This window comes from Cavenderia fasciculata, assembly GCF_000203815.1.
Source record: "Cavenderia fasciculata unplaced genomic scaffold Scf_EUAJFUG02HR96I-5, whole genome shotgun sequence".
Taxonomy (NCBI): domain Eukaryota; phylum Evosea; class Eumycetozoa; order Acytosteliales; family Cavenderiaceae; genus Cavenderia; species Cavenderia fasciculata.
This window is the reverse complement of record NW_004457624.1, coordinates 2,368,977-2,395,618: the sequence shown is the minus strand read 5'-3', so window position 1 is coordinate 2,395,618 and position 26,642 is coordinate 2,368,977. Positions and strand designations below refer to the sequence as shown.

The window sequence follows — 26,642 nt, the reverse complement described above, 5'->3', positions numbered from 1 at the left end:
TCATTCATTCTATTCAATTGCCAACCACCTCCTTACTACTCTCTCTCTCTCTCTACATTAATTAATTAATTAAATATATATAGAAAAAGAAAAGAAAAGAAACCATTGGGGAGAGAAGATCCTGGAACAACAACAATAACAACAACAACAACCACCTTTCTAGAAAATGTTAACTAAAAATTCTTTTACAGAAGATCCTCAACTAGATATATTGGTTGCGGTTTACCTGGTTGTTAGAATCATTGTAAATATTATTTGATTAATTAGTCGATCAATGGCAATCAGAAAATATTTATTAATTAATTTATTTAATTTGATAGGTAATGTTAATATTATGGGTTATATGTATAGTACAATTATATTATGATTTCAATATATTAAAAGCATCAAAAAGACCATTCAATTCAAGATTTTATGTATTTTTAAATTTATCTCTTTTCCCATTAGGTATGATTAAATTTAAAGTTAGAATTGAATAGAATGAATCAATTTAATCAAACTCTTAATTAATTTTTCTTTTTTTTTTTTCTTTATTCTAGCCCGAGTAGTTTATTGTATATTATTATTTTTAACAAAAGATGTTGATTTTGGATCACCATCAGTATATTCAGCTATAGTTGCTACCTATTTATTATTTAATTGTTGGTATGTAATCTTTAATCTTTAATATTTTAAAATACTTTCAATTTATATTAATAATTTGATTTGATTTAATTTTTTTTAAGGTGTTTTGTAGGATGTTATTGGATGCAATTATTATATACATTTTTCATTTCAAAAGGAGTTAGACATCAAAATACAGCAAGAGTTTGGAAATTATCATGGGGATTGATTGGGTTGAATACCGTTTATATGGTTGTATATATAATTGTTTGTGCCAAGGTTAAAGAAATTGCCCCGAAATTTTATACCATTTCATTTATCGTATTGTTGGCGACCGCCAGTTTAACTTTTTTCGTCAATGGATGTATTTTGGTGGTTCAAATGAAACGACATGACCAAAAGACTCAGAGTACCATCATCACTGCCACACGTAAAAAGACAAAGATTCTTGCCATCGGTCTAATCATCCAATTGATTTGTCTCATTGTCAGAGACATTATCTACTCTGTATTCAAGATATCAATGGATGATAATCTTAGACACCTCTATACATTTATTACATTCTTTTTCGAAGTGTTTATTGTCATTAATATTATGATTGCAGTCTCTCAAAAACCACTCCACTATTTATTACTACGTCCTGTCAATCAACAGAAATCTGGTGTCACCTCGACTGGTGATTCTGATTATTCAGGTGGAGCTGGTGGTGGAAGTACTGGAAATACAACTTCTGGTGGAGGAAGTATTCGTCAAAAAGGATTCTCTGGATCAGTTCGTCTTGAAGAAAGTAATAGTCGTGATACATCAGCATCGGCAGAACCCAAAGAAAAAGAAAAGAAAAAGGTGGAAGAAAAAAAAGTAGAACAAGGAAAAATTGATAATAGTAATCCAAATAATAGACATGTAGTTATACCTGCTAGTATCCTAGAAGGATACGTACACAATTATGATATTTTCACTTCAGAAGATGGTAGCGATGATGAAGATGCCCATACACTCGATGGTAGTGATGTTTCCTTCCCCATTGATACTCCGACTCTACCACATAGATCAATAGCATCGATGGATATATCAATGTCTAGATCACCACCTCTAGGATCACCACCATTGGGTGCACCACCATTGCCATAGATAAATTTGGTAAAAAAAATAAATCAATAAATAGATAAATAGATATGTACAGTAATTAAAATATAAATAACCCCGATATTACACATAAATAAAAATCATTATTATTATTATTATTATTATTTAATCCCTTGTCTGCATACCCCTAAATCAAAAATAATTTAATAATACAATCAAATAATATATAAACTATAGTATTTAAATTTTATCTTTTTTTTTTTAATTTATTTATGATATCTAATAAATTGTACCAACATGAAAATATTTGCAGCAAAGAAAGCGATACCCGATAACCAAATATTGAAAAAGGTTTGTTGACCCAAAAACTCTAGTTGGAAAGCCGAACCCAACCAAGCACCTTGAGAACCCATCCAAAAGGCAAACATGATGATACCTTGCATGAGGGAAAGGGAGGTTGCGGGGAGAACCAATGGAAGAAGACTAAAGTACCAAATAAAGTATTGAACCGTACAAACCTTGTTGAATGCAACAAAGGTAATGGTTTCCAAAAGCATGCAAAATTCGAGATCATTGAAATAGACGACGCTAATGGCAAGCAAAAGTACAACCTGTGGAAGGAATGATGCCAAACTAACTCCAAGTGATGCCAATGATAATCCTGCACTCTTGGATGCCAACATTTCAGTAACAGATTCAATAATCGGTGTATTTAAATAAATTTGATAAAAGTATACTGAAAAGTTATGTCTATTATCAGCTCTAACTACATGATATAAATAAGTTTCAAATAAGAATACATATCCATAACTAAAAATATAGAATATTAGTATATATAAGATAATATTATTATTATTATTAATATATTTTTTTTTTTTGACATACATTAAATACATTGCAAAAGTAAGAATTAAAAAGGTTGAAGCACTTGCAAGGAAAAAGATTAAACGATTTTTTGTAAAGAGATTGCGTAATATTTGTTTATAGGATATCGATTTATCCTGTGACGAGTATTTGGATGGATTCTTGTGATAATAATTACTATCAATGTATAAATACATTGGAATTGAATAGATAATTGGATAAATCTTAAAATGTACTGATAATCCATAACTAAAATTGATATAAATTGATAGAATAGAGTTAATAAATATTAATATTTATATATTAAAATTATATAATTTTCTTTTTTTTTTTTTTTTTTAAATATATATATTTACAATAAAGAAGCAAGGATTAATTTCTTTTTAAAAAGGAAATAAACAGCAGCAAGTACCATGGCACCAATGACAGATTCTGCATTACCACGTGTTGATACATTGATTGCAAATGGATTGAATAACCAAGCACTAGTACAAACAAATAAAAGGAATGGATTGATCTTTGGGAAACGCAACATGAGACACCACTTTAAAAGATATCCAATGATCATATCACAAACGACAAACAATACTTTGCCAAATGCTTTGTGTACTAGAATATTGGGTACCAACAAATAAGCCAACAATGGTGTATATCTATAGGTTGATCTATCATATGGTGATAACCCTTCAACTACAAATCTTGATGCATCTGTATAAACAACATAATCAATATCTGTATATTTTACCAACACTACAAAAAATAAATAAAGAAATAGCAAGTAGTAGTAGTAGTAGTAGTAGAGTATAGTTAATAATTGCAAGTATACATATCTATCTTCTATCTATCTATCTATCTAGATACATACTATTCTCATCTTGCCATTCAGAGAATACGATTAAAGCTGCACGTATAATCAATGCAATGACAAATGATAGGGTTGTCATGTTTAAACCTTTATAATAAAAGTCATATGATAACAATGGTGGTGATGATCCACCTTTACTACCTGACAATTGTCCCTTTGTTGCAACTATCTTTGATGTCGTCATTCTAATTATGATTTATAACTATATGATATCGAAAGAGAATGAACGATAAAATTTCACAGTAAGCGGGTTTGGTGAAGATCAATGAAATGAATCAGCTCATTTTCACCAAATCTAATTTCATTTTCATTATTATCAGAGTACATATATAAATAAATAAGGAGTATAGAAATGTCATCATCATTGGGAAGATTGAGATTATTCATTCTTACTCTTTTAGCTGCAGTAACTGCATTTACAATGTAATCTAATCTATCTACTAAATATATACAACACGACATGAAACGAATCTAATCTCTATAGTTCCTCTACTAATACTTTTGTTTCTATCTTTCTATCAATAGAATAGGTAGTTCATTTTATCAAATTGATTATTGTACAGTTGAAAGAGTAAAATCAAATCATTCAGTATTATTATATACATTGGTCATTATCATTGTATCAGGATTATTAATAAGCTTTTGGAGACCTGTCTTTCCATCTGGTAGGAATGTTAAACGTCCAATTGTAACTATCGATTAGATATATAATATCTATACTTTTTATCTTATCTTGACTAATTTGTATTATTATTATTTTAGGAATATAAAAGATCATTATTTTATATAATATATACATATCTTTGGTATGGAGCAACCTATTGTATATGTTATGCCGGAAAGTATATATTAAATGATACAATGTGTCACAAAGATCCAAATAGTATTTCTGGTCATTTCCTATACCACATATTCTTTGCATTGGCTATTCCCTATTGGTTTATTAGTGTTGGTAGATTATATTACAAAGATAATCAATTATTATCATCATCATCACCAAATACAAAACCATCTTCAGTTGTATTAAGACATGAATTTAAATTCTTGAAAAAGTATAGTATATAATAATCAGTCAATCAAATCAATCCTATACAATTAATATTAATTAATATTTTTATTTCCATTAGTTTAATATTATCAGGATGGATGCCAATTTTAATGATATCATTATATATTATTTATTTGGTATTATCATATATGAATTTAGAAAAGACATATGTATTGGGATACCATTCACCACGTCAAATATTATATGGTGTCATTTTATGTCTATTATCATTCTACTCGTTATTAGGTTTAACAGCAACTGTAAACAAGAGAAGTGATAAGGGATTAAATTATTTGATGTTGGTATTATCGGTACTTTGGATTATTGGACCATCATTGATCTATTTTGTAGTAAAGAGAAGATTCCCATTTGGAAAGTTGGAATTAACATTGGCAGCAATCGGGTATGGCTATTTGTTGTTTGTAAGCTCAAAAGGTTTGGATCATATCATTACCAAAACAATCAAACCAATTCAACAAATCATTCAACCAAAGAAAGCTCCTCATTACAATCCAATTTCTTCTTCAAAAAAGAAAAAGAAAATTGATTAAAAATATACATATAGATTTAAAATATAGATTAGATAGATAAATAGAAAGACAGATATGTTTTAAATTTATTTTATTTCTTTTTTTTATTTATATTTGGAATATTACAATTGTTTTTTTTTGAAAATATATTTCTATCTCTTTTTCCTTTATCTTTTGTCTTTTTTTTTATAAGATTTTAATATAATTATTTGGAACTGAACCTTTAATACCATTTAATTCACCATCTAACCAATCACCAGAAGTTGAATGTAAAATGATACGATCACCACGTTTAAAAGTCAATTCGGAGCTATCTTGACCGACAAAGTCATAGAGTGCCTCACCAGTTGGTTGTTTTGGTTTTGCTACTGGTACTGGAAGAGCACGACCATCGTTTACTCTTGGTGGCATTTTACCAGCCATTGGAGGTGACACTCTTGGTTGTTGTGGTGAGAGTGAAGAGGTAGGTGGAGCAGATGGTTGTTGGTAAGTGGTAGGTGGAGGAGAATAGGTTTGTTGAGGTTGTTGTTGAGGTGGATAGGGTGATTTATCAAGTGATATAACCGAATGTCTTGGATTTGGTGGTGAAGCAGTCGACATTGATGGTGATGTCGATGATGGTTGGTATTCATTGTAGGCGGGTGGTTTGTATGGTGCGGGACTACCACTAGAGGTGGGTGAAGTAGTGGCAATGGTAGATGCACGTGGACGTGATGCTGGTGACGAACCAGATGCATAGGTCTGCGAGGTAAAAACTGCCGACGAACGTATGTTTTTAGACATGGCAGAACTATCAATAGGTGTAATGACCCATGGATGATTGACTGCATTGAATTCGTTGATGTTTTGTACCTGTGAATGTGCCTTTTGGAAGGCACGTGATGTCTCTACAAAGAATTTAGAGTTACTGTTGATAAATGCAGCAAATGCTGGATCAAAAACAGATTGTCTGTCGTTAAACAACAGTGGAATATCACGCATGAGCTCTTCACTCAATGTTTGGTATCCCTCCTTTGTCTTTTGATGCTTGGCTTCTGTCTTTGCAAGACTAGTAGCATCTTTGCCCTTGTTGGCCTTGATCGAGTAATCTCTAAAATATCTATCCATATCTACTCTACGAAGATCAAGTTCTTGTAAACGATCTTGAATCTCTCTAAATTGTGATAAATATTCACGTAATGGATCATGATAATATGTTTCAATATATTCTTCCTACAAATAAAAAAAAAGAAAATAAATAAATATTAATATAAATATTAATAAACATATTGTATTGTATTATAATATGTATTTACCATCATCATTCTTTGAGCTTCAATGACTCTATGACATTCTTGGAATGAACAATAATTTGGATCCTTTTCATCAAATGATAAGATATCATGTGCCATTTCATTTTGAACAATTGCAATACCTGTATTAATAAACATAGTTAATATAAAATAGTAAACCTTTTAAACGCGGATGAATGTGCTTATCAGATACTATACTCTTTAATATTTCATTGTATTTATCTACACTCTTGTTTAATCTCTTCATAAGTTTAAAGAGTGTAAAGAGTTTATCGGCTTCTGCTGCAATTGCACTGTCTACAGTTGATTCTGCAGCACCAACCTTTGCCAATACTCTTTGTTTGGTTCTAGCTATATTGGTCTTGAACAATTTCCATGCATCTCCTCCTGATTGATGTCCTCCTGACATTGTTGTTGTTTACTTTCTTTAATATATATAATATATTTATATCTATGTGTGTATGTGTGGGGGGTTGTAATAATACAATAATATTATTGATAAAAGAAGCTAGAAGGATATATTCTTTTCGTTTTATTCCTTCTTCTTGGTTTATAATATTTCTACTTCTTTTTTAAAACTAGTCTACTTTTAAAAATTATTATTGAAGTAATAATAATAATAATAGGTGTAAATATAATGTTTTATGTAATTTAATAATTATCTAGATTAATAATAATGGCACTCTCTTGAAGAAGTAAAACGCAAACGCAAGGATGTGCATGGACTGAAAAAATAATTAAATTAAATTGCACAAAATTAATTCATTGGGGAGGTGGGAATGGGTGTGAGGTGTCGTCTCTTTCGATGTGAGATCCACAAGAGAGGTGCATTCTCATAACCTGAAACTAAAGTAGTAGTTAGTATCAAAGTTAGTTCTACATGATATGAATCACAATTATAATAGTAATTATAATAACAACTATAATAATAACAATAATAATAATAACAACAACAATCAAAACAAAAGAAAATATCAAGACTATAATAATAATGTAAAGAAAACTACTACAACTACGACTACTCCCACTAATCATAATTATAATAACAACTTTAATAATAATAATAATCATAATAGTACTAGTAACAATTATCATCATCAAAAGAGTAATCATAATTATAATAGTAACAATAATAATAATAATAATACAAATTATAAAGGGAGTGAACAAAATCAACAACATCATCAACAAACATGGAAGAAACAAAAATCATATGATCATAATGCTGTAGCTGCACTTGTTGCACCACCTCCTATACCGAGTACATTTAGTTCATTGGAATATATAATACCTGATGACTATAAAACCTATGATAATCTATCACTACCTCGAAAGATGGGTATTGTCATACCATCTAAAAATGCATCAAGATCAAAACTATTAAAATTATCGGTACCATCATCACCGTCATTATCCTCTCAATCTAAACAAACAACGAAAAAGAACAATGGTACTACTTTGGATACTGCTGAAACCATTCAATTAAATAATAGTGATCTAATACAACAAAAATTAAATTTTCTTTGGAATGCTTGTAAATACAATTTATCAACTTCAACTACTTATTCTAGTTTATTAATGTATGTAACAAAAAAAAAAGAAAAGAAATAATTATTTCTATTTGATTCACCTCTGACCCTCTTTTTTTTTTTTAAAGGAATCAATTTCAACAATTAGAAGATAAATGGGAATATAATGCAATACCACCAAAAGAGAATGATAGTATATGTGAAAAATGTGGATCTATATTGATTCCAGGTGTAAATTGTAATGTTAGAATTAAAAATATAAAGGATATTGGTGGTTTAAAAAGGAACAAGTTATACAACCGAGAGGAAGTGATCAATAACAAATTAAATAACAAGATTAAAAATGCAATCATTAAAACTTGTACCCAATGTAAATTATCATTACCAATCCCCGCTAAAATGGTAAACAAAGATGATATCAAATTAAAAAATCAACAACAATCGAAACCAAAATCAAAACCATCAAAAGAAAATAATAATAATAATATTAAAGAAAAAGAAAAAGAAAAATTGGAAAAGGATAAATCTAAACCTTTATCAATTAGCACTCCATCTCCTCCTCTTCAACCTGCACCTTCTAAACCTCAACCTTCCAATACAAAGAAAAATAATAATAATAATAATAATAATAAGAAAAATACTAATAATAATCTACAAAGTTTTTTAAATGATGTTTCTGGAATGTTTAAATAATAATAGAATAATAAAAAGGTAGAAATTAATTTACTTTTACTTTTTTTTTTTTGATTTATATGTATATTATATTTTTTTTGTTTTATTTTTATTTTTTATAATTATCTAATTTTAATTTTATACAATGTATTGTATAATTTATCCGATTGACTATATCTACTACCAAATTAAATCCACTAATATTTGATCAGGTGATTTTTTAAAAATGATTTTTGTTTTTGGTTGGTGGTTGGTTGTTTTGATGTTATTAAAAAAGGTTTGGTTGGATGGGACAATGTTTTGTTTAGTTGGATTCACCATTGTTGGTACCTGGCATTGGACAAGCCTTGGAGATATGACCAAACTTTCCGCAGTGGAAACATTTTCTAGAGTCGAATTTGGAACCAGTGACTTCAGATGGACAGGTGGATGAAATGTGACCGACACCACCACAGTTGAAACAACGCTTGGCACGGCTGCAGTTCTTGCTGACGTGACCTGGTTGTTGGCAAGAGTAACAACGGACTTCCTTTGGACCGGAGCTTGGTTGAGCAACAGTTCCTTCTGGCTTTTCCGGGCACTCTCTGAAAAAGTGTCCTGGTTGCTTGCAGAAGTTGCAAACGGCTTCATCAGTGCATCCGGCAGCCTTGTGACCTGGCTTTTTGCACTTGTAACATAAGATTTCCTTTTCTGACATTTTCTTTTAAATAAAGTTTTTGATTGTTTTTATAAACTAATTAAAAAAAACAAAGAAATAATGATTTGTTAATACTTATACTTTTTTCTATTTTTTTACCTTTTTCGTCTTTATCTTCATCTTCTTCCTATCATTTGATTATAATAATTTTGATTATTTGTTATCTTGTTTTATATATTTTTGTTTGTTTGTTTGTTCCTTTCTTCATTCTCCTTCATTCTTGCTCTCTCTTCATAATTATTATTACTATTCATTTCTTTCTCTCAACCTCTTCGTTCACTCACTTTCTTTAGAAACTTGTTCTCTTCTTCTTCTTTTTCTTCATTTTGTTGTTTGTTGATAAAGTAATAACATGATGACAGATGTTAAATAATATACTACTATTATTACTATTTCGATTACTATTATTATTTCGCGATTATTATTATTATCAGGTGGATGATCTTACTTCTTTCTTCACGACACCTCCGGCGGACTTCTACTTCTTCTTCTACTTCTACGACTACTCCTCGAACGACGACTACTCACACTCCAAACACTACTAATTATAAGTATATCTAGATAATATATTTTATGAGATTATGATTATGTTGTTAGCTTTTTGGCTCCTCACATACTAACGACAATTTGAACTCGACTTCACGCAACCAATTTTAATTTTTTTTAATTTTTTTTTTAATTTTTGTTTGAAACCAAACATGTTGGACATAAAGTTGTTACATATTTATTATAAATATTTAATTAATATTTGTCCACATATAGGATTCCATATACTTTTTAAAATATTAGTTGATTATTTATTATTTTTTAATTGTTTTTAAATTGTTTTTTTTTTTTAAACTTCCCTCCAAAAATGGGTGTTGATTAAATTAATTGGTACACAAAAATGAAATGATACATCAACACATAGTTAAATTCAGAAATAGATAATTAGAATGACATCAGTTACAAATGTAGCAGGAATGAAACATCCATCTATACAAGAAGAATCGTCATCTGTTAGTAGTGTAATGGAAGAGTTTCAAGATTTGGTTGATATTGGTGAACATGCAACTTGGTTGTTGTCATCTGCAAAGCCTGGTTTTGGTGTTGACCAACTTCGTGATGAGAGTCTATCTACTTTTTGGCAGTATGTACACATGTTGTTATCTTTTACATTACATATGTAGGAGAGAAGAGGAGAAGGAGGAGGGTTAGACGATTCAAACAAACAGTTGATTGATTTATATTTATTTATTTATATTTTTTAGATCAGATGCACCACAACCTCATACAATTAGTATTCAATTCAACAAGAGATATGAAATAGAGAATATTCTATTGTACACTGACCATAAACTAGATGAAAGTTATACTCCTTCAAAGATATCCATCAAGGCTGGTACTACTTTTCATGATTTAGAGGTATGTTGAAAGCAGCGGTGGTGTTCTTTTATTGTGATTGGGATGATTAACTTAAATGTTTTGTTTAAAATAGGAAATAATATCAACAGAGTTGGAAGAACCATCTGGATGGATCAATATACCATTAAATGAACAAAGAAGACTAAAGGCAAACCTAGTTCAAATATCGATACACTCTAATCATCAGAATGGAAGAGATACTCATCTTCGTCAAGTTAAAGTTTTGGGAAAGAAATGTACAATAGAGTCACAATTGAAAATACCAATGTTTGCTCAATCAGAATTAAATATGTTTAATACTATTCGATGATTGCTAAAAATCTATGGCCACTATGGGTAGTTGTTAAGCTCTTATTTATTTTTTTCTTTGGAGTACTAGTTATTAATCATTGGAATAATTCTAATATTCACATATTGGCCATCTTGATACACGTTATGAAGGTTGTCCTCATCCAATTCAAACAATTTGGTCATATTATCAGGGTACGCAACATCTTTGATCGTGTTTTCTCTAAACTGTTTGTTGATTTCTTCAAATTTCGATTTATCGATTTGACAAAACAAATGTGGATAAATTGATGCTCGAACGTGTGATATAACACCAATATTTTTTATGTCTATTGAAATATGATTGTTCCACCCAATGACATTGTTTTCCCTAAAAAATCAATCTTTGTTAGAACAAAAAGTTGTTGCGTGCTTCTATTATATACTAACCTTTTGATTTTTCCAATACCATAACATTTTTCGCCAATTGTCAAGATTAAATTGTTTTCTAGGTGTTCATCTACGAATGGATTGGCGATCTTTTCGTGTTGAGAGTGGTAGTAAATATTGACATTTCCATAATCCATGGTCGGGTCATGGTTTTCTTTGGTTATGTTGATAGTGGTTGAGTTTCCAAGTTTTGGTAATGGTTGGTTGAACGATTTACTAAGAAATAATAATACTTTGGGATAGACCAGCGCGGATTTTTTGATCTCACTATTAAATGAGGGTCCAAATATTAATGTTTCAACTGCATAGGGGATGTCTCCCCGTCGGATTGGCTGATTAAACTGTCCAAATAACTTTAACTTTAAAAGTGTTGGTGGAAGTAATCCTCTGAGGGGACTGTTGAATTCACCATCCAATATTAATGTTGTTGTGCTTGATAGAATTTGTCGTTGGTGGATTAAAAATGATGTGATTCTCTGTGTGTGTTGGTCGACTATTTCCCCATTCAAATCATCCAATGAGAGTCGATCATGAGTTGTTCCTATTAATAGATTCTTGACAAAATGAATTAATTGTTGAGAGTATCTATCGGTTGATATTTTAATATGATCAGTATTAAAATTGTTATTTTTGTGGTTCTTGATAAATTCTATTCTATTCTCAATATCATCTGGGTGACTAAATATAAAAATAAAATTAATACTAATGAAACGAATCCATTTACAAAAAATATTTACCATGAAAGTAAATGTAAAAGAGTTAAACCAATAGAATATAAATCACTTGAGGGGTGATATATCTTCTGTTTTGATTCCTTTAATTGAAAAGAAAGATTAGATAAATGGCTAGTTTTTTAAAAAAAGATGTAAACGTACTGGTGAGTAATATCCCTTTGATCCACGAGAGGCAAGAGTCGTAGCAATCATATTAGCATATTGTGTTGTTTTTTCAATAGTGCCCTTCTTTTCTCGGGGGTAGGTGTTCAAAATCTGGTCGCCAGATACTGAGTAACTTTGATCAACAAAATAATGGCAGCATCCAAAACCACCAAGAACTATTTCATTATTAGATCCAATAAAAAGATTGAGTGGATTGATATCAAGATGTGCAATATTGTGATTAGATAGTTTTTCAAGTATTTGGAATAGTCTACGAATATATTGCCATATCTCTGATTCTTGAATATATTTATGCACCAATTTTGTTCCTTTTTGGGATTCATTCCTAAAAGATCGTTAATGTTAATAGTTGGTCATCAATGAAGGTGTGAATATCTTACCATTTATAGATTGATTGGAATAGTTGTTCCAAATCTCCACCTTCACAGTAATGTGTCAAAAGATATATCTTTTTTGAATCAATATCATCTTGGTGGTCTTTATATTGTACAAACATATCGTCATTGATGAATAGTTTCATTGTTGAGATTTCAAATCGCACTTTGTCATAGATAGTTTGATTAAAGGAGTAATCTATTTCTTTATAGACATACTAAAATAAAAAAAAAGTTAATTTGCATTTTGTAATTTGAAAATAAAAACAATACGTACCAGTTCATATGATGACTTGCACATGACCAAAATTACTTTGTTCGCTGAATATGGAAAAGAATGTAGGATATAATATTTGTTGTTGTTTACTGAAACATACGAATCTTGACTGACAGGATATGCAATTAAATAGTTGGGATCATAATTGATTGAGTTGGGATTTGTGCTAAGAGATATTATTGGTTTTTTACCTGTGTTGTTGGCATTGAGGAGAGGATCCAATAAATGGGGGGTATTGGTAGAGTTAGAGGACCCAGTTGTTGAAAAAATGAGGGGTTGATTAAAAGGAAGCTTGAACACACCAGAGGAAAGCTTTACAAATCTTCTGCTTATTCCTATTGGTTGGTTGAAATCACATAAAAATCTGAGAGGAGGAGGAGGTGAATCCAAGCGCCTACCAAACTCCAATGATTGTAATGACGATGGTAATACTCCAACTGATATTGGTTGATTATAGTCATTACCAAACTCCAATGATTGTAATGATGATGGTAATACTCCAACTGATATTGATTGATTATAGTCATTACCAAACTCCAATGATTGTAATGACGATGGTAATACTCCAACTAATAGGGGTTGATTATAGTATTTACCAAACACCAATGATTGTAATGACGGTGGTAATACTCCAACTGATAGGAGTTGATTATAGTATTTACCAAATTTCAATGATTGTAATGATGATGGTAATACTCCAACTGATAGGGGTTGATTATAGTTGACACCAAACTCCAATGATTGTAATGACGATGGTAATACTCCAACTGATATTGGTTGATTATAGAAATTACCAAACTTTAATGATGGTGGTAAAGAGGACAGCAGTTTGTTGCATATTTCATCAATATCTTGACAATTTTCATCATTTTCTTTTTCTTCTTCTTGAATTTCGAAATAGTGGCAGTTGGTTTGGGGTGGTGTCAACTTGATGAATGTTGCTGATTTATCCAATAATTGTTTTGATTCTTGATAGTTTTGATTTGAGGCCTTTTTAACTTGATCCAAATATTCGTTCATTCCAGAGGGAGTTTTAAATCCCTTTCTTGTTCCAATTTCAAGTAAAAGGTCACAATGATGTGATGGCCAAATATTCTGTGCTTCTCGAACGATATTGATGGATTTAGGGACAGAGTGAGCCAAGTCATCTTTGAGGTCCAATGGATGTGAATTGACTGATCTGGCGGCAGTAAGAGAGTCAGATTCATACATGTAGGTTGTTGATGGTTCTATTTCATCTGATTCCATTTTGATCCTTTCAACATTGTAAGAGGTGAATAGGACGACATCTCCTTGATAGTTTGTTGTTACCGCTACTTTTGTTGGAATATTTCCGTCATTTCCAATGTTGATGTGATTGTTTATGACTTTGGATGTTGGGAAATAGTTTTCCAATAAAATTGCCTTGTCATTTGGGGGTTTGATAATTGAGTCAATCAACTCTATTACATCATCCAAATCCATTGGTTTTTTTACTCCTTCAATTTGTTTTGTGCCTTGAGTGAGAGCCAATAGCGCAAGACCACCAAGTCCCGAACCGACGCACAAGTCGAATAAATATTTGATATCTATTCCAAATAACTTTGTTTGAATTTTGTTGAGCATGGCCAACTGATAAGAGATGGAGTATCCCATGTCACAGAGATTGAGTAGTCGATATCCAGCATTTTTGGGTAACATTTGATTTATCCATTTGCTGTCTGTTCTATTTTCGCAGGTTTGAATAGGGCATTCTTGACTATCAACAGAGCAATGATAACAAAACAGATGTTGGCAGCCATTTCTAACTTGGTCAGGGAATCCAATGAAACAATTTACGCACACCTGTGTTCGTAGTCGTAATTGCATGTCTTTTTCTATGTCCAATTCTTTCAAATTTGTTACACAATTACCAGTGATTTTGTCTTGTACAATTCTAGCTTTACCATATCCTATGAACCCAAGTTCGTGGTACTCTATAAATGCCGGGATTTTATAAGTTGGGTTGTCTTGATCGCGTATCCCAATTCCTTTGTGAGTGTTGCCGTGATGGTGATTGAGCTTGTAGCAATGCTCTTGACTGCATGGCTCCAAACTTTCAACAAGCTTCTTTAACGTTGATAAAACTGTGGACCAATTTTTGTTTGGATATCTTTTTTGGAATATTTTACTTGACACTGATAAACGCAAACTAAGAAGGTCAATAGACTTTTCGTACGCTCCAAGTTTATCGGTAGTGGATAACAATAGAGAGAATGCGACTCTAAAATATTTGAATAGATAGGATGCAACTCTTCTTGGGTCGATTGGTTGTATTTCGATAAAGTTGATTTGAGAAACATTACTATTGAAACGATGAACCACTTCTCCCATTTGTTTGATGACTTCTTTGGTTGTTAGAGGTGACGCCACGATTCCTTGGAGGCTATCATTTCTGAATATTGTTTGTTTGCTTAATTTATAATCTTTTTCGAAAAGATGTTTATAAATTTCATCCTTTAGGGCTTGGTAGGAAGCTAGAAATGTCTTTGGATCCTTGCCACCCTCGTCAGTTGCAATACGAATAATATTCCATGATCGGTAGTATGGCCGGACAATCTTTTTAAATTCACCATTATAATTATCAAAAAATTCTTTTGTAGCTTCCTCATTGCCAACATTCATTTCATTCTTTGCTTTCTTGTTGAATACCAAAATGAGATGTGGCAATTCTCCTTGATTGACAATTCCAGCGTCACTGTGTTGTGCATGTAATTTAACATATTTTCCGATCGTTTGTCGCTCTTGCCAAGAGTTTGAACAAACACAAACGACAACATCACTGAATGAATGCATAATCCTTGGGTATTCAGTTTCAACCAACGTTCGATGTGATTTGCTGGCTCCTCCAGTGCTAGTTGCAGTATTTAGGGTCCCACCAAACCCTTCGCAGTCAGCAATTAAGAAATCGCCACTGCTCGGGGTTTTACCAAGATACACATTGATATCTGATGAAGTTGATGAAAATTGGTTGTTCTCTTCTGGTAATAATGGGCGGTCACCATGGCATAACCCTCTTATAAGTGTACTCTTTCCACTTCCGCTGGGTCCAATGAATGTGACCATTTTGAACTCTTGATCATTGTCTAATCCACATTGATACCATTTTGGTCCAAATTCAATTGTCCCATCTCTTTCTTTAAATAATTTGTTTCTCGCATCGTATTCTTTTTTGAATGATTGTTCATAGTCTCCATGTTTTAGAATTGATCGGCTTTCCAAGTCTTTATCAATTGGAATACACATATCCTTGAATCTTTGAACTAGAGCATTGAAATGGTCTTCACATTTCGGTGTTCCAGTAAAAATGCAAGTTGCTTGGTTGGAACACTGTTTGCATTTATAATAGTTGTATTTGTCGACAAACAATTCAAGCTCTCGTAGTGCCACGAAATTGCTGCTTTCTCTTTTCTTTAGTACATCTTCAATCGACTTTTGCAAACTTTGATCAATAAAAGATATATTGGTCAGATCTTCCTTTAGTTTTTCAAGATCATTTCTTTGATTATGAATTAATATGATGTGTGGTTTCGACTTTAAATAAAAAATTACAATGAGATGGGTTCTCTTATTAATTTAAAAATTTCGAATATTACTTATTACTACTTACAGTATGTTTCTCTGTGAGAGATTTGATGGTAGATGTTATTTCTTCTTTGCTGCCATGCTCGACAACCACGATTATGTCACTTATCAATGAAATGGTTTGACGATATATTTGATTGCTACTATTATCAGTGTCGATCATCATAATTCGCTTTTGGTTGACAGTGTTTGGATACTCTACGTAGCATCTCATATCAAAGCTGTTATCTGATGATACGGGTGGAGGAAACATTGTTTCATCAGCATAGGCACCAACATTTTGTCCAAGAAAACTAACAAGATAGTAACCCTGATTTTTACTACTCATCAGAGATAGAGTTGACCACATTGGTCCAAGTACCAATTTTCCATCGATGGATTGTAGTAAATGCCTGCCTTTATAGACCTCTTGTTTATAATCCGTAATGCTGACTACTTGATGGTTTACTTTTGTATGTTCACCTTTTGTATCATCACATAAAAATTGGGCACAGGTCTTGCAATAATTGGTTAGAGGTTTAGAACATCCATCCTTGTCACAATAAAAAATTCTATTATTATTATTGAAATAAATTAATAAAATATAACAACAAGATAACTAATAGTTACATACTTTTTAATATTTAAATAGTCGATTAATGGTTGAAATGTTGATTCAAAGTCGGGTATATCATATTTAGATGTTATTGATGAGATGGAGTGGAACAGTGCTTTTGTTTGTTCGATATATCCAAGAGAAGAGTACAAGAAATCAGGTATTACTATTGCCTGTTGAGACTTGTAATACTTTTCAATCTCTTTAAGGATTTCTCCTCCCAGAGGATAGTCATTGTAGGCATTCTTATCGAAAAGAGTTTTAATACCATTTTCAGTTCGGTACCACTTGTTGCTACCACCTAAATATGGTTCCATTTTGTTAAAGACCACAATGAGATGTGGCTTGGTCGATTTGGGTAGGTTTTCACTGGTGGCCACTTGTGTATAGGCCAGAACGAGCTCGATGACTGCGATCAGGTTGGACCTGTGATGATTGACAACAAACACCACAATGTCGCTGGCATTGTATACGAATTGAGGGTGCTTTCCATGAACGAGTGTCTTTCTTTCCTCGCTTTTGACGCTCTGTGCTGTTCTCGGAATATCGTAACCGCCACTCTCGGTATCGACAAGGAGGGTATCGAATCCTCCAATGGTTGATTTGTACCCAGTGATGTCAGACGTTTGGGTTGTGGCATCTTCGGCATTTGGATCGTTGATTAGAGGGGTCATGGCAATGGGTTGGTTATTGAGAAGGAGTAATCTTTTAATGAGGGTACTCTTTCCAGTGTCAGGTGCTCCGACAAAGCTGATCACATTGAGAGGTGCCTCGTCGTCTTTTGCCAACTTCTTTCCCATTTCAAGTCCTATGCTACTGTCATTATCTTTGCCAAAGATATTAATCAATTTGTTGTCATTTTCGTTTTCTCCGGGTGGAGATGAGAGAGATGCTTTAGCTGAGTAATACTCTTTAATACAGATTGTTGGATCATGTGATTCTAATTCGTGTATTTGATCTAAATGTTCTTTACACAAAAACCTAATACATTCTTCACAATAAAACTTTGCTTCTGCTTTACAATCACACTTCTCTGTATCTGTATCTGTATCTGTATCTGTTATCATTACGACATGTGTACAAGTTAACACTAATAATTCTTCAAATCAAGAACTTCATGAATGTACACAAAAAAATTTGAAATAGAAAAAAGTAAACATTCAAAAGATACTTGCACATGAACTTCATTTTCTGGTTATATTCAAAAAATAATCATTATTTATTTATTTAATTAGTTCTTTCTTTTTTTAAAAAAGATTGGATTTAAAGTTGGAGGTTGAGCCAATTGAACAGATGATGGGAACGGCATTTTGTAAATTGGTTTACTGTCATGATTGACTGCACCCTTTTTGTTTGGTGTTTGGATTTGTTGTTGATAGAATTGTTTCAACGTTTGTAATGATTGAATGACTTGATCGATTTCTTGAATTGTCTTGTTGATTCTAATTTTCGATTTACCATTTCCACATTTACATGCATGCAACATACAAAATACCTTCTTTTCTTCTTCCTCTTCTACTTGTTCATTCATCATTTCATCTTGTTCCATATCTTTTTTCTTATTTACATTATTGATATTACAACAATTTTGACAATGAATATATGAAAGATAACAATCAAATTTACATATACTACATTGAATGATATCTTGTTCTAAATTTTCTTTTTCTTGGGTGGTCAATTCCTCGGATTGGTAACCCTTGTTTTCAAGTTGTTTTCTTTGTGTTGCTTCCAAGTCTCGGATACGACGCAACTCGGGCAAGAGCCAGTTGATGAGTTCTCTCGAGGGCGTGGACCGGGCAATATCGAGAAGGAACTGTTCGAGTGAAAAGACAGATGGACGCTTGACCTGTTTGTAACGCTCGACACTCTTGCCACCGTATGGGATCCAGTCGGCCGGTGCAAAGTTGACAGCTTCAGCAACCGTAAATCCATGACTAAAGCCAGCATGATAGGCCTGTGGAAAGGTGATGACGTACTCGCCCGGTCCCTGTAACGTGGTGTAGACAGGGAGACCGTATTTGTTGAGCACCTCTGGTGACACCATCGTAATGAGCAAGTACAGTAGATTGGGAGTCTTTTCAAAGAGTTTTGGAAGGAGTTGACGCATAATGTTTTCAAAACGTTCGCTAGCATCACTAGGTACACCGTACCAAGTCTTGAATGTACCCTTGTGCATATAGTTGATGCTGTAGAGATAGTTGTCTTCATTGTGCCAGCAAAACGAAGAGAATAACATACCAATATACATCATTGGATCGGTTACACCGGCAATCTCCTCTTCCAAGTGAGAAAAGATTGATCCTTCCATTTTGGGCAAAGAGTTGAGATTCCAGTGACGTCCGTCACTACACTGACCGCCACGCTCCGATTCAACGACACGTTCAAACCCACTCTTGTGTGATCGAACGTCGAGATCGCTGCCATAATGTACTTGAACATTTTCATCACCATACTCTACGACACGCCAGAATGCATTCTCTACTGCCTCTGGTGTATTGTCTCCTTCGGCAAACCATTTCTTTGAAAAGTTGATAGACAAGTTTTCAAACTCTTCCAAAGTGTATATATTGCCTTCATAGAATCCAAAATCCTCTGCCGTTCCTTTTGATTGTTTCTTTTCTATTTCATTGTCATCACTATCCTCTTCATCTTCACGGTCATCGTCATCATCTTCATCATCATTTTCGGTATCATGATAATCTTCTTGTGATGAACATTCATCAATAATGGTATCGATAAATGATTTGATTTTCTTTCCATTGGAACCCTTTTTTAAAAGGTTGGTGTAGAGACGACGACGTTCCTCTTCGTAGGCAAGCAGATAGTCATTGTAGTGATGCTTGAGCGTGTTGATTGGTCTTTGACAGATATCAGTTGTCTTTAGTGCCGTGAGGATATCATGCCACGAGTTGGTTTTGGTCACTTCATGCAATCCACCACGACGATTCACCTCGACAAACAACTTGTACAGATCTAAGTCACGACCATCGTATTTGGGGAAATGCTCTAATGGCGTACCCTTTTCCTCGAGAAATTGGCATAGTTGCGATGCAAACACTTCAGAGGGACCAGACCAACGACGCTTGAGTTGATGGATATTTTGGATCTTGGTTTTGAACTTGAAGGTCTTGGGATCCATGTTGGCAACAAAGTCGTCGAGACGTGGTTGTGGAGGTACAATCTTGCAGATACCATACTGCTCACCAATCATACGAATCTTTTCAATGTATTTGAGTGGGTGTTTAAACTCTTCGACGGTTGGGTAAAAGACAGGTGCCTCTCTAATCTTCCAGTTTCGTACTGTATCCTCTGGCCATTCTTTTTGTTTGATATCCTCTACTACTGCCTTTCTAGTCTTTTTAAATTGTTTCTTTCTTGGTGTTGATGATGTACTACTTGTACATGATGATGATGGTGATGATGTAATTGATTCAATATTACCACCATTAGTTGTAGTAGTTGTAGAAGTAGTTGTAGTAGGTACTGTTATATTCATTTTTTGATCAGTTGAAGAATCTTCTTCATCTTCATCATCTTCATCATCGTCATCAATAATACTAGTATTATTCTTTAAACTATTATCATTATTATTATTATTTTTAGTTGATGATCTTGTTACACCTCCTCCACCTGGTTTGTTCATTGGTACAGTACTAGTCATCATTCTTCCAGATCTTTCTTTTTTCTTTTTAACAATATTGTTGGTTGTCGATGTTGGAGTACTAGTAGTTGTAGTAACGGGTGTAGTTGTACTCGTAACAGATGTAGTAGCAGTAGATATGATGGTGGGAAGAGCAATAGTAGTAGGAGTGTCAGCACTTTCATCCATATGATCACCAGTCTTTTGTTTCTTTGTTGGTGATTTTGAAGGTGATTTAGTTGGTGTAGTCGATTTTGCAGGTGATTTAGTTGGTGTAGTAGATTGCTTCTTCTTTTCCTCCTTTGTTTCTTTGATGGGTGTCTTTGAAGGTGACTTTGAAGGTGATTTTGAAGGTGATTTGGTAGGTGTTGTAGATACCCTCTTTGCTCGAATGTTTACGTCGAGAGCTTGAACATTACAATGATCGACATGACTCTTGATACTCGATGTTGGGAATCTCTTACTACACTTTACGCATTGTGACAACTCTCTCTTGCCTCTTGGTGGAGTTGTTGATGTCTCCATAGTTATATACGTATCGTATTTATATATTCTGTATTGATATAATACTACTATGTTGTTATTATAACAGTTGTTTGTTTTAAAAAAAAACACTTGACCAATCAATCAATCGATAATTATAATTGTTATCTAAAATGTATCAGTTCTTCTTCTTCCCTATAGATAGAAATACTTTTATAATTGATTAATAATTATTAATTATTTTATATAGAGCATTCAACATCAAACAAATAACGATCGCGATGGTCAACCCTTTGGGGTTTTTAATCATCATATTTATGGTCCACTTTTTCTTTTATAAACGTAGCTTTGGATACCTACTACTGATTGTGGTAAACCTTATAACTAGTATTTATTCACCGTTTGACTGTACTTGTTTTGATTTGATAAAGTAATTCGCTAACTCTCAAAATCTACGTAATTTTTAGCCGTTTGAGCTTTTTTTTTTTTTAAAATCACAAAAAAATAATCGATAAATGCAAGAGATCCAAATAGTGATTTAATTAGTAGTATATTTATTTAGTTATTTGTGTAATATTACAACATTTAATGGTTACATTTGTGACAAGCTTGTGCTGGTGCCCTTTATATCATAGCTGATAGCGGGGGCGTAGAGACCACCGATGATGACGAGGGTGGAGAATTGATAGTGCTATGATTATTTTGATAAGAGTGGTTGTTGTTGGTTGGTAATTTGTATGGACATCCAGATATAAGTTCTCCATTGGTACGATTGTCAACACGATAACATTCGATATGACAAGTGATATTTAATTTCTTTGGGAGAGAGGTGAGGGACAGACCGCCCACAATTTCGACATGTTGGTTTTCTCCTGTGGTTGGATTTTTGTTTACTTTTCCTGTAAAGGGGAAATCCTTGGTTGAATTGATTTCTTCAATGGTACTTCTCTTGCTTCTCTTTGATGAGCATTCAAGTTTGAAGCTGTCTTTGTTGATTTTTTCGACAAGTTTGCTGGGCAATGCAAATCTTGATTTGATTGTAAGTTTGAGGATGCCACCAGCCTCTTGAGTAAATTCTGCATAAAAGAGAGTAGATAAAATTCGATTGCTGATCTTATCGATTTTATCTTGTATTCCATTTGGAATAGGGTCTTTTCGAGAAGTTAAACTATTCTCTATTGCTTCATTCGTTTCTTTTATAACTTGTTCGATTTTATCATGCTCTTCAAGACCAATTGGGCTGGCGAGCTTTGGATTAATTCTGATTGATGTTGTGTAATGATCATCCGACAGGTAATCCATCATTTGGCTCCAACTGCGACTGTTGTTTGTGCAAGAATTCATAAAATATTGGACGACTCCGCTCGTAGAATAGCTAACTATGCTATCGGCAGAGCCTGTACCAAGAGACAATAAAAAGTCACATTTCTTTTCCTTTCCCCATATTCTCTTTCCCTCGGATAGAGCGATTTCACATGGGTTGTTGGAATGCAATCCTCCATCCATGTATTGAGCGGGGTTATCTCCAATGGTGTGTGCTCTAAAGTATGATGGGGCTGCAGAGGTGGCCAATGCTGCATCCATTGGGGTGCCTGACTTGATATATTCTCTTCTCCATTCATCCTGTAAGAGGTTTTCATTTCTTGGTATATCTTCAATGTTGTAGGATGGCAATAGACACACCTTGCCTGGTTCGGTTGGAGCGGTGACCGTTGCAATTCTTGTTTGCGACTTGGACTTGAGGAGATATTGGCTGTCAGAGATGAATGGCAAAAGAATTTTTTTTAATTCGCCTGCATCGTACCTAGCTTTGTATTTGTACATGTTTGCACCCATGGTCAAGTACCCTATCCCAAACACATCTTTGCTCAAAAGTACGAATTTCTCTTTCATTTCCTTGGGAGTCAGTAGAGAGTCAGCAGAGTCTTGAGGAAGAGACAAACCAAGAGCAAGTAATCCACCAGTACTTGTTCCAACAATGAGGTCGAATAACTTGGGTATTGGAATAGTATAGAGTTGTGTTTGAATGCGATCAAGAATGATGCATGGCATGACTCCTCTGACACCTCCACCATCCAAACTGAGGACTCGGTATCCTGATCCATTAGACATCTCTTCTGAAACAGACTTGGGCTGAGGATCGTCACAACACTCCTTTTGGCAAAAAAGGCAGCAGAAATGTCCACATGTCAATAGCTTGGATGGGAAGTTTATCAGGCATCCAAAGCATATGTCGTGTGATGGAACTTTGTCTTTGTAAAGCAATATTGATTTTTTTATAATTTGTTGGAGTTCCACTTTTGTTTGGGTCGGTTGGGTAGTTAACAAAGTCTGCCAATTTAAATTGTTTTCATATTGACCATCTTCATAATTGTCATCGTTAAACTTGTGTTGGGAGGTTCCTGTTGAGTTGTGGGATCGTTTGTTTAAAATACATTTTCTGGTACCACCTCCAACGTCGGTGGTACATGGCGCATAATTGGTTCCGATAAATTCTTTCAACTGTTCAACGATTTCTCCAAAATCTTTTGTTTTGTTTTGGTGGATTGCCAGATGGACAATGTTGTTGATTTTCTTGATAGCCTCGGTAAACTGTTTTGCTTCGACAACTTTTTTATCGGTTTTAATAAAGAGACGTAAAGTTTGAGCAAGACCATTGCATATTCTGTTGTCTCTGAAAGTTTTGAACTTGGACATATCGATGATTGCATCACGAGTGAGAAGTGGAATTACTTGGGACAAGTTTGTTATTTTGGTTTTGGACTGGAACTCTTCGACCTTGTTTTGATTAAAGGATTGTTTAAGAGTGGTGTGCACCATATCCCTGAAATCATTTAGCCTCTCTACGCAAGTCTTTGGGAACGACCTAAACTCTGGGATAGAAACCACTTGAATTGAACTGTAAAGGGATGCATTGTCCAACAGATTGACGTATTGATCATTGTCAATCTTGTCGGCCGTTGTTTGTTTGTTGTGAACAACAATAAGATGAGGCTTTCTCGAAAGATTGACAACCTTGTTGTCGCTAAACTTTGTAAACTCTTTGAGAGCCTCCCAGGTATTTCCTGTTGCTGTTTTGGCATCGTCTGTTACATAGACCATTACATCACCAAAGATATACGAGAGACGAGACATAAGCTTTGTGTAATTTGATCTGTCTGACCCCTTTTTCTGCTGCGAGAGAAAAGGTACTTCTTGGCATTCATAGGGCTCGCTATCAACAACAACGATACTGGGGTTGACAGTTCCATTGACTCCAAGACTACCAGCTACGAATGCGTTGTAGTCAGATGATGTTGGAACGTCATAGTCGTCACGGGTACTTGGTCTGACAATGGCCTTGAGGTCATCTCTTTCGGCCAACAAGAAGTTAGCAAGTGTCGATTTACCAGTTTCAGCAGCTCCAACAATAGGGACAAATAGAAAATGGTCTAGACTCTCCAACTTTTGAAGGGCAGGACCATATTCTAATTTGTTGTTTGCATCCAAGCGAACCAGCTTTGATTTTAAGTCTGTTTCTTTTGCTTGCTCTTCACTTATCGAAGAAGAATCTTGACCACTAAAATGAAAACCAGAAGACTCTAATTGTGTATAATCTGATATTGATATGTAGTTTTCTTGATCGCTATTCTCTTTAAGCTTGAGTGTGTAGTGTTCTTTGCAAAAGGAATTGTGGTTTTCAGGCTCTATTTGAACATGTGTGGCCTCCCTTCTCTCTTCCCCTCCCTCTTCTTTAGGTATTTTACAACCCTCTATCGAACATTTCATTTTACTTCTTTTGTGATACAATATGTATTAAGTGTAATAAAATAAAGGTTGAAGACAAATTACCAAGCCTTGAACTTCATCTTTTTTTGTAAAAAAACAAAAAAAAAATTCTGTGTATTAAAAAAATGCCTCAACTATTGTTGCAAAAGATACACACATATATTAACCATCTTTATCTATCATATCAACAAAACTTTTATGACTAGTAAACAACCTATTAAAGACGTAGACTTTAATTCTCTTCCACCTGATGCACATATCTGTCATGAGTGCCAGATGGTTTTTGTCAATCTTGATGCAATGACTAAACACCATCAGCCACCATTGGGGCCTTCAAAACATACCGAGTATGGAAAGCTTCCACAATCACTAAAACACAGGCTGTCGATGATCTACCTCAAAAATAAGATTGACCTTAACGAGGAGCATACTAAAAGACTGTTGTGCAAAGACCCAAACGATGAATATGTCATGCTCAGTGACCATTATCATCATTTTCAAGAATCCACCAAATCGGTCATTAGTTTTATTGGGGATACGGGCGTCGGCAAGTCAACCATAATCAAAGCATTTATTAAAGACATAAGTTTGTGGCCTGTCACGGCAAACGAAGGTGAGCAAGGAAGTTGTCTATCCACATCGTGTGGCGTTGTAGTCCACCATGGCACCTTGGATGATGTCAATCAACAAATGGAACGGCCAGTACTAGTCATCGACTGTGAAGGATATGGAGGAAGTACTGAAACAAACGCTCAACAATATCAAAGGAGTTTACAAACAGACAACAATAACAACAAGTCACAAAGTACTAAAAACTATCTATGTCTCTATTCCCAATTTGTTTATACATATAGCCATGTGATAGTTTACATGTACACTGGAAACAATCTAGATAAATCAGCCATAAAACTTTTAACACATATCAAAATCACACAAAACAGATGCACCAATCAACACGTCAACAAGCCTCATATCATCTTTGTTCAAAACAAATCCATCACTCCACAACCGAAACTATCGGAAAGCCGACGCAAAGAATTAGATAATATCTTCCAAACAGTAGAATCCACAAAAATAGCAATCGTCCTACACACGAAAAAATATGATGAAGACCTGAAGAGTCTCCAAACAAAAATTAACAACTTGCTTGGTCCACCTCCAACCGAATCAACTCTCCAACCTCTCAACTACCATCTCAAAGTTTTACCATTTGGTGTTGGGCTTTACAATGTATACAAAACGACTCAATCCAAAGAAGCAGAGGCTGTCGACTTTTTTTCATACAATCACCCAAAAGATAGTGAAATCATTTGCGAATCATGTAAAAATCATTTGCAAAGATGTATTGATTGTTCACTCCTCCATTGTCCGCAACATATTAACAACAAGGTTCATTTGTGTGTCGCCAATATGGGTATTAATAGATTGCTGGGTGCTCTGAATAAAGAACAACAGAATTGCAGTGTCATTGTAGTTGACCAACAATCACCAAAACCCCTAAGAAATTTGACGCAAATTGCAACAACAGAGATACCTGGTGGAGATGGTCAAGTTTCAATCAGGCTCTGTCCAAAATCATCAAGCATCATTTTCTTCTCTAGTATTGCAGCTGGAGCTGGAGATGGAGCAGATGAAGCTGGACGATCACACAATACCGAAAATTAATTAATTCCCAAATAAATCACAAACAAGT

General features: G+C 33.8%; 12 protein-coding genes across 12 annotated transcripts; 5 read left to right on the top strand and 7 right to left on the bottom strand.

The window, feature by feature from the left end:
* Positions 1–166: 166 nt before the first annotated feature.
* DFA_11956 (uncharacterized protein) lies at positions 167–1,734 on the top strand (the record flags this gene model as incomplete). The annotated part of the gene is made up of 4 exons (XM_004350844.1): positions 167–244; positions 321–447; positions 579–645; positions 726–1,734. 4 exons carry the CDS (start codon positions 167–169, stop codon positions 1,732–1,734), a joined length of 1,281 nt encoding a protein of 426 aa, XP_004350895.1.
* Positions 1,735–1,789: 55 nt separating this feature from the next.
* On the bottom strand, positions 1,790–3,602 carry pigM (glycosyltransferase; the record flags this gene model as incomplete). Its single annotated transcript, XM_004350843.1, has 5 exons — positions 1,790–1,876; positions 1,983–2,499; positions 2,575–2,802; positions 2,910–3,303; positions 3,419–3,602. The coding sequence occupies 5 exons, from the start codon at positions 3,600–3,602 to the stop codon at positions 1,790–1,792; spliced, it is 1,410 nt and encodes a 469-aa protein (XP_004350894.1).
* Positions 3,603–3,770: 168 nt separating this feature from the next.
* DFA_11954 (uncharacterized protein) lies at positions 3,771–5,017 on the top strand (the record flags this gene model as incomplete). The annotated part of the gene is made up of 4 exons (XM_004350842.1): positions 3,771–3,841; positions 3,944–4,106; positions 4,181–4,470; positions 4,546–5,017. 4 exons carry the CDS (start codon positions 3,771–3,773, stop codon positions 5,015–5,017), a joined length of 996 nt encoding a protein of 331 aa, XP_004350893.1.
* A 165-nt stretch (positions 5,018–5,182) lies between these two features.
* DFA_11953 (uncharacterized protein) lies at positions 5,183–6,697 on the bottom strand (the record flags this gene model as incomplete). Its single annotated transcript, XM_004350841.1, has 3 exons — positions 5,183–6,208; positions 6,292–6,410; positions 6,448–6,697. 3 exons carry the CDS (start codon positions 6,695–6,697, stop codon positions 5,183–5,185), a joined length of 1,395 nt encoding a protein of 464 aa, XP_004350892.1.
* A 476-nt stretch (positions 6,698–7,173) lies between these two features.
* Positions 7,174–8,510, top strand: DFA_11952 (uncharacterized protein; the record flags this gene model as incomplete). Its single annotated transcript, XM_004350840.1, has 2 exons — positions 7,174–7,868; positions 7,946–8,510. 2 exons carry the CDS (start codon positions 7,174–7,176, stop codon positions 8,508–8,510), a joined length of 1,260 nt encoding a protein of 419 aa, XP_004350891.1.
* Positions 8,511–8,793: 283 nt separating this feature from the next.
* DFA_11951 (uncharacterized protein) lies at positions 8,794–9,186 on the bottom strand (the record flags this gene model as incomplete). Its single annotated transcript, XM_004350839.1, has 1 exon — positions 8,794–9,186. One exon carries the CDS (start codon positions 9,184–9,186, stop codon positions 8,794–8,796), a length of 393 nt encoding a protein of 130 aa, XP_004350890.1.
* Positions 9,187–10,121: 935 nt separating this feature from the next.
* anapc10 (anaphase promoting complex subunit 10) lies at positions 10,122–10,900 on the top strand (the record flags this gene model as incomplete). Its single annotated transcript, XM_004350838.1, has 3 exons — positions 10,122–10,315; positions 10,437–10,590; positions 10,664–10,900. 3 exons carry the CDS (start codon positions 10,122–10,124, stop codon positions 10,898–10,900), a joined length of 585 nt encoding a protein of 194 aa, XP_004350889.1.
* Positions 10,901–10,965: 65 nt separating this feature from the next.
* DFA_11949 (uncharacterized protein) lies at positions 10,966–14,492 on the bottom strand (the record flags this gene model as incomplete). The annotated part of the gene is made up of 8 exons (XM_004350837.1): positions 10,966–11,248; positions 11,308–11,523; positions 11,662–11,985; positions 12,045–12,121; positions 12,183–12,531; positions 12,587–12,798; positions 12,894–12,946; positions 13,049–14,492. 8 exons carry the CDS (start codon positions 14,490–14,492, stop codon positions 10,966–10,968), a joined length of 2,958 nt encoding a protein of 985 aa, XP_004350888.1.
* A 455-nt stretch (positions 14,493–14,947) lies between these two features.
* On the bottom strand, positions 14,948–18,122 carry DFA_11948 (uncharacterized protein; the record flags this gene model as incomplete). The annotated part of the gene is given in 4 exon segments (XM_004350836.1): positions 14,948–14,988; positions 15,008–16,409; positions 16,486–17,011; positions 17,074–18,122. 4 exon segments carry the CDS (start codon positions 18,120–18,122, stop codon positions 14,948–14,950), a joined length of 3,018 nt encoding a protein of 1,005 aa, XP_004350887.1.
* A 164-nt stretch (positions 18,123–18,286) lies between these two features.
* rbbB (ARID/BRIGHT DNA binding domain-containing protein) lies at positions 18,287–21,223 on the bottom strand (the record flags this gene model as incomplete). Its single annotated transcript, XM_004350835.1, has 1 exon — positions 18,287–21,223. One exon carries the CDS (start codon positions 21,221–21,223, stop codon positions 18,287–18,289), a length of 2,937 nt encoding a protein of 978 aa, XP_004350886.1.
* A 582-nt stretch (positions 21,224–21,805) lies between these two features.
* Positions 21,806–24,949, bottom strand: DFA_11946 (patatin family protein; the record flags this gene model as incomplete). Its single annotated transcript, XM_004350834.1, has 1 exon — positions 21,806–24,949. The coding sequence occupies one exon, from the start codon at positions 24,947–24,949 to the stop codon at positions 21,806–21,808; it is 3,144 nt and encodes a 1,047-aa protein (XP_004350885.1).
* A 300-nt stretch (positions 24,950–25,249) lies between these two features.
* DFA_11945 (uncharacterized protein) lies at positions 25,250–26,614 on the top strand (the record flags this gene model as incomplete). The annotated part of the gene is made up of 1 exon (XM_004350833.1): positions 25,250–26,614. One exon carries the CDS (start codon positions 25,250–25,252, stop codon positions 26,612–26,614), a length of 1,365 nt encoding a protein of 454 aa, XP_004350884.1.
* Positions 26,615–26,642: the final 28 nt, after the last annotated feature.